Here is a 7,789-nt window from a genome sequence, read left to right on the forward strand (position 1 = left end):
AAGACTGAAAATAGGTAATATTGGCTAGCCTACTATTTTATGTTTCCTAAAATTACTTTCAAGTAAACATTTGGAGTTATCATTCAAGGGGGAATAAAGTTTTTTTCCATAAGCCATATGTCATCAAATTAAAAGTACAAACTCCAGTGTGGGATACCTACCCTTCAGTTTTTGGCCAAATGAGTACCAGAAACCCATAAGCAATGGTTCTCAACCCTCCTAATGCTGAGACTCTAGTTCCTTGTGTTATGGTGACCCTTAACCATGAATTTGTTTTGTTGAATTATTTTGTTGCTACCTCAAAGCACTCATTTTGCTACTGTTATGAATCTTATAGTAAATATCTGGTATGCAAGATAATTCATATGAGTCTCCAAAACAGTCATGCCCCGTAAGTTGAGAACCACTGCCTTAAACCAATATAAACTATTGTCATTGTTATGGGCTCATCACCTGCACTTGATGAGAAGATCCTGTTGTTTAATATACCATATATTTTGTCACCGGACATGGATAAACAAAGTTGACACTGATTTTGTGAGCTTCCTTTCCACTGGCTATTTTTCATGATATCATAAGGGACTATGCAGACTGCTAAAGAGAAAGACGTAATAGTCTTACTCAACTGGGAATTGACTGAACTGAAATAATGACAGTATGCTAATGTGCCATAGGAACAATGTATGATGTGGAAAACCAAGAGATTTCTGATTATCTTTGAGAGACATTAAACAAGACAGACCTATGTCTGACACTTTTAATAATTTGAATAACCTGTGGCTTAGAAGCTTCTAGGTCCTAGGTAAGAAAGTGTTTTCATTATTTTGGCGAAGAGGCATATACCAAACTATTCTCTAAATACTTATATTTATACAAAGAAATAACACCAACTCACTACTTTAATCACAGAAGTTTTTGTTGTAGTGGGCTACACATAATGCAGAGAACTATAACTTTCCAAATGTCAGAGAATAAAAAATTGTAATGTGCTCAGACATAACTTGGTCTTCTATACCAGTCATTTAGTACCTATCCCCCAACAGTTCAGAAACCTTCAAGGAGTGATTTTAAGATCCCCCTTATAGAGGCTTACTATGGCTACTATTAACTTAACATTTCTTACTATAGCAAATCTGTTACATGCAAGAAATTTCAGTGATTTTTGTTTCATGCAGATCTAAATTAACTAAACCAGTTAAAATTTCATTATTAATTGGGGGAGGGACTCATGAAATCACTAGTGGCTGAGGAAATATTGGAAGATGATGATTGTAATAAAGTGATGGTTGTCACTTTCTGAATGTGAATGAGAACTTTGAGTACTGAAGATGTAGGGGAATTTGGAGAAAAAGAACTAGGGTTGATGTGATCAAGACACATTTTATACATATACAAAATTATTAAGGAATAGTTAAATAAACAAATATTTGAAATGCATAATAGGCTTAAACACATTATTCCAAAAAAGACATGCAAATTGAGAAGTATATGAAAATGCTAGATATTAATAGTCAACAGAGATGTATAAATTAAAATCACAATCTCATCATACTTGCATAAAATGGATATAATTTTAAAAATAATTGTAGTTGAATCCTCTGAGGATGTGGATATATGAAGTAAATTGAATACTTACAAACTATTATTGGTTAGGATGTAAATTAGTAACAATCGTTTTATAAAATTCAAAGGGAAATCCTCCATCAACTAAAACTACAGTGTCCACATAATCCAGCAATTCTAACATTGGCTTGGAAATCAATATGTCCAAAATATTTTTCTACATTCTTATGTTCATTGCTACTTAAAAATGGTTTAGAAATGGGAAAAAAACAAAGAAACAAACAAAAGCCAAAAAACCCATAGTATTCAGCAATTGATAGAAGAAGAAAATGATGTTTACAAACACAATAAGATACTACTCAGCCACCAAGAAGAATGTGATACTGTCATATGGAATATCAGATGTAGAACAGACCATTAAAAGTAGTATGAAACAGGCAAAATTTTGAAAGTAAAGTGCCTAAATTTCTCATGCACATTTAGAATGTAAAAAAGCTGAAGTTGGGGACATTGAACATAGAATGTGATAGCAAGCTTCACTTCTCATGCATGAATTTTTGTGTTTTCAATTTTTATTTTGTTGTCACATGGTTGAAGAAATGGTTACAGAACTACAGTCTGTCAACAGTTTTTCAAATCATTTCTAACACTATGCTTAGAATGATAATGACAATACTCAATTTAACAAATGAGGGCTCTACTGAATTCTCCCTTGTAGCCAAGAAGTTTTGTTTTATTTTTTCTTTCTAAATCATTCTTCTGAATTTCTGTATGTTTAAGCTACTGTGACATTCCTTCTCTTCAATGAAAATGGTTTGCTGGCTTGATATGTTGGGACTTAGGCATTACTTTATGTATTATTATGCCATGAATCTTTTCCCCCTAAAAAGACAAACTCACTAATATTGAATGGAATTTTTTTAGTTTCTTAAATTTTAAATGTCATATATAATATCAAATGTGTTATTAAAATATTTATTATTGTTTAATTTATGATAATGAAAATACATTTTATTAGCTTTTGTACAGAAATGCATTTTCATAAAACCTAGAGTTTCTGTACCATTCTCATTTATATCCATGTCCAATAAAATTCTCCTTCTTCTGCATTTTCTAGTTAAATGTACTTAACTAGCTATGAAATATTCTAGAAAACTAACATCAATTTTCGTGGTTTGAATTCCTCAAATTGAAACCTTTTATAGTTCTTGAAAAATTGTCAAGTAAAGCAAAATGTATATTATTATCTTAAATACTTTTAAAAAGATATGTTCTATCTAATATAGGTATTTGAACACTACTTGCTATTATTTGTTGAAATATGCTTATATTTTTAACGTAAGGAGTTCCTAAATTTTATATCTATCACTTTAATATATAAAAATAGCAATTATAAAATATGCTTTATGTTCCAAAAGCCATCATTATTCCTCACTAATAGGAAGCAATATTTTACTTTGACTGCATGTACAGATATACAGGACAAACAAACAAATGAAATTAACAAACAGAAACAAAACTTTGCAAGACATTCTATGATGCAATTGATAAAGGAATACACTCTTCAAGTAACATGTGCAAACTTTTTAAATCTCTTAGGAAACTGGAAAAATTATACTCTCAAAGAAGGTGGTACATTGTTTCTGAATGTATAGCAGTGTGTTTTAGTGTTGTTAAATAATTACAGCTGAAATTTTTAGTGTCTTGATATTATATTTACAACCAAAATTCTTAACGTTTAAAATGTTCCACATGATATAGATAGAATTCATTTTGTCTAGAAAGACATACACATGGATTTCATGGTTGCTTTTCCCCTTTGTATTAAAAAAAACCTGTGCCAAATCCACATAATTTAGAAAGCATTTGTTATAGCTCACAGTTCTATACTCATTCCTTTTTAGAAGAAAAATCAAGGCAGCAGGAATTTAAAGTACTTAGTCATATTGTATCTTGAATGAAGAAACAGAAATTGATGAAGGAATGTTACAGTTCAACTCATTTTCTTTATGTTCTACAATCTTGGGCCAAGAAATGGTTCCATCTAATATTAAAATGAATTTCCTTATGGTAATCAACAAAAGCAAAATAATATTCAGACATGTCCATAGGCCCATCTCTTTTGTGATTCTAGATCTCAGGTCAGTAATTGTCTTAGTTATTTCTCTGTTGCTGTGTTAAAACACCATAATGAAGGCAGCTTGTAGAAGGAATTGTTTCTTTGGGCTTATTTTTCCAGAAGTATGCAGTCCTAATAGGGAATCATGTTAGAAGGCAGTAGCAGCAAGGATTGTGGTAAGAACTAGATTCTGAGAGTTCAAATCATAATTTACTAAATTACAAGCAGAGAGAGAGATTGACTTTTTTATGATGTTTTCCCTTTCATTTCTGATTCTATTAATTTTATTCTTTTTCATTTTGATAGCTATGACAGGAATCTGTTGATCTTTTTAGTGTAAAGAATCAGCTTTTGGATTTGTTGAATATTTATGTTTTCTTTTGTTCTATTTCTTTAATGTCTGCTTTGATTTTTATTATTTGTTACACTCTGTTGGGTTTCAGTTTGTTTTGTTTTTGATTTTTCCAAATTCTGGAATTGTATCACCAAGTCATTTATTTGTATTCATTCTCATTGTTTAATGTAAGCACATAGGGCTATAAACTTCCCTCTTGGAACTATTTTAACATGTCTGGGAAGGCAGGAAGGGAGGGAGTGGTTGGGAAGACACCTTTAGAAGAAGGGAGGGGGATGGAATAGGGGGGCTTGTAATGTCCTGGAAACAGGGAAAGGGAATAACATTTGAAGCATGAATTAAAAAATATCCAATTAAAAAAAATAATGTCCCAGAACTTTTGTTCTATTTTGTTTTCATTTTTAGTTAGTTCCAGACATGTTTTCATATCTTTCTTGACTTCTCTTTGAATCATTCACTTTGTCATAAGTTGTTTAGTATCCATGAGTTTATGCTATTGATTTTAAGTTTTATGGCATAATAGTTGAATAGGATACAAAGAGGTATTTTAATGTTTTTGTTTTAATTTTAATAATTGCTTTGAGGCATATCATATGGTCTGTTGTAGAGATGATCCCATGTACTACTGAATATATTCCTTGGCTTCGAGATAGACCATTCTTTAGAGAAGACAGCGCGGGGGCGGGGCGGTGGGGGTTGTGGCTGGTGGTGCTGTCCAGTGCTCCTGCCCCTCTACCCCATGGCTGCCTGCTAGCTCACAGCCTTGTTCCTGCCTCGTCTGCCGGGTCACCAGGTTCAGTACTGCTGGTGTTGATGTGGACATCACTGGGACAGTCCCTCCCACTGTTTCTGCTCATCCCTGGCCCAGCTATCCTGGACCAGGTTTCCAGCCCCTCTTCCTTCCAGTGCCAGGCAAGCCACTTGGATTTATGTCATTATTTGATGGAAACGAGCTACTGAGCAGCCATTGGTAACTGTAATGGGGAAACAGCATACAGGCAAGGAGCTTACAGCCTCAGTGCCAAACATTATTTCATGTCAAAGACCAAGAACTGCGGTCGATTATGTCATCCCTTCTTCTCCAGACTTAAGATACCAAAAAGCTGCAACCAAAGCTCTCTTCGTCTTATTGATAAAGTCACTTATAAGCCAGAATATCTGTCAACATCAACCACAGCATCTCAGACCAGTTCTATATACAAGATTGCCCCATTTGATTGCTGAAATTGAGGGCAAAGGAAGTGGAATCAAGACAGCTATAGTCAACATGTTTGATATTGCAAAAGCACTTAATCAGCCTCCAAGGTTCCCCACCAAATATTTTGGTTGTGAGTTGGGAGTGCAGACCCGGTTTGATGTTAAGAATGACTGTTATATGGTCAAGTGATACAATAAGGTGAGCAAACTGTAAGATATGTTGGATGGATTCATTAAAAAAATTGTTCACTGCCCCGAGTGTAAGAATCCTGAAACAGATCTGCATGTCAATCCAAAGAAGCAAACAATAGGTAATTCTTGTAAAGCCTCTTGTTTTGACAGAAGTTTTCTTTGATGAGAAGATAAGAGAGAAAATCAAGAAATACAGGTGCCATTCTCTAAGATTTTGTCATAACAACAAAAAGGCTCAGTATTACCTTCTTCATGGTTTGCAATGTGTGTTAGCAATGGATCAAGCTCAGCTGACCTCCGAGATTCCATTTATCTTGAAGGAAATGTATGATGCCGACCTGTTCAAGAAGAGGTCATTATCAGCTGGTCAGAAAAAGCCTTCAAGAAATTTGTCTCAAAAGAACTTGCTGAAGAGGTGCCTGTCAAAGCAGAGCCATTTATTAAATGGTTGAAAGAAGCAGAGGAAGAATCTTCTGGTGGTGAGAAAGAAGGTGAAGATGAAAATACTGAGGTGTTATATTCAAAAAATGCCACTGCACCAAAATTTGAAACTGTGAAGTCTGACAACCAATATGATGACATTGATATTGACGAAATTTAAAAGGATAGATGTGACTTAGCTTAACAGTATAATACTACAAATTTTTCTCCATTATCAGCCAGAAATGCAACATGTATGTGCAAGAGCTAAAGTGGTTTAACATCATACTACACTTGATACTGAAAAGCTATTACTGTGAGTGGTCTATAATTAAGCCCAGTGAGACATTTAGGGAGTCCATACATATCAGTGAGCAGTTCTAGTTTGCTTATTTATAGCATATTTCTTTCAGAAAAACTAGTGTTGGGCACATGTGGATCACATTTTTTACAATTAAAAACATAAAGATTTGATTTTGGTCATTCTTCAAACTTTGGGCTGTGAGTGGCTTATATTGAAATAATTGGGTACTTTTTAGTATGTTACACCATTTGATTTAGGCTTCTTGAGTTTGGTAGATTGTTAGGTACTGAAAACTTGAAGAATGAAAACAATTACAATGACCGTACTCAGACATTAAGATATGAAGTATTTTGAAAGTTGTGTCTCCAGTCCCAGATTTGCAACTGACAATTTTTGTCATTCTAAGGAAATTTGATGACTAAATTGCAGTGTGATATCCTCATGAGAAGTAAAATGACCTGTGTGTCCTATGGGTTAAGAGCAAATTTTCAAATTTGGAGTTGTGGTTTTTCAATTTGGGCACACTCACCCCAAATTGTAGTCTTTTGAGTCATGTGCATTGCACATTGGATATGCCAAGGAAATTATTAACAAATGATTATTTTTTTGTGTATTTAGTCGTTGCTTTTTACTGAGAGAAAAATGTTGAGGTATGATTAAATTGTAAAGTCTGATTCTATTTGGGAGAAACAGGGAAAAGGTGCACTTAATTTCTAGCTAAAACAGTAATTCTTCAACTTTTACCATTAAATTATAATTTCAAGAAGTTTAAACATACTGTATTCTTTAATGCCTTTTAATTTGTATATACTAGCTTTTATTTAGATTTTGTTGCTATCTTGCCAAAACAAGTGTTACTGTTTTTCAAGCTTCATCTCCGTGCCCAATTGTCTTATTTAAAGAGAAAGTTAAACTCATTTTTAAAATGTTCTTTAGATCATTGTATAGTCCATTTGATGCATGGGGTCTGTTAGTTGGTTAGTTCTCTGGTTTGCTATTTATTTTTTGGTTATTCTTAAAATGTTTATGTATTTTCTATGAATATTGGTGTTTATTTTGCTGGTTTGTATTTTTAGTTGTATTTGTATTTCATTAAATTATATCTTTGGACATGTTCTGTCAAATATTTTATTTAGCACTTGACTTTTGTTTATTGTTGATGTGGAGAGGTTTTGTTTTGTTTTGTTTTGTTTTGTTTTTTAACTTTTTCTCTTTCAACCTTAGAAGATAGGTTTTCTGAGTCAGTAGTCTAGGTTGGTAGTCATGGTCTTATAAAACTTAGAATGTATTTCTCCAGATTCTTCTGACTTTCAATAGTTTTCTGATACTATTGATACTATTTCAATACAATTCTGATATTTTATTTTCCTCTTGAAGCTTCAATACTTTCTTTATTCTGTATATTAGGCTTTTAACTATGCTGTCCCTTAGGTATTTTATTTCTGGTTTTGTCTGTTTGGTGTTCTATGCACTTCTTGTATTTGTGTAGGTATGTTTTTCCTTGGTTTGGGGAGTACACCTTTGTGATCTTGTTGAAGACCTACCCTATGCCACTGAACTGTGTTTCTTCTCCCTCATCTATGTATAAAATTTGAAGATTTTATTTTTTACATTATGTCCCATAATGCTACATGTTCTT

The 7,789-nt window shown here is 33.1% G+C and overlaps 1 protein-coding gene across 1 annotated transcript; it reads left to right on the forward strand.

The window, feature by feature from the left end:
- The first annotated feature begins 4,646 nt into the window (after window positions 1-4,646).
- LOC116888177 (eukaryotic translation initiation factor 5-like) lies at window positions 4,647-6,027 on the forward strand. The gene is given in 3 exon segments (XM_032889497.1): window positions 4,647-4,949; window positions 5,561-5,765; window positions 5,768-6,027. Coding segments are annotated over 3 exon segments (768 nt in total).
- Window positions 6,028-7,789: the final 1,762 nt, after the last annotated feature.

Source organism: Rattus rattus, chromosome X, assembly GCF_011064425.1.
Source record: "Rattus rattus isolate New Zealand chromosome X, Rrattus_CSIRO_v1, whole genome shotgun sequence".
Classification (NCBI taxonomy): Eukaryota; Metazoa; Chordata; class Mammalia; order Rodentia; family Muridae; genus Rattus; species Rattus rattus.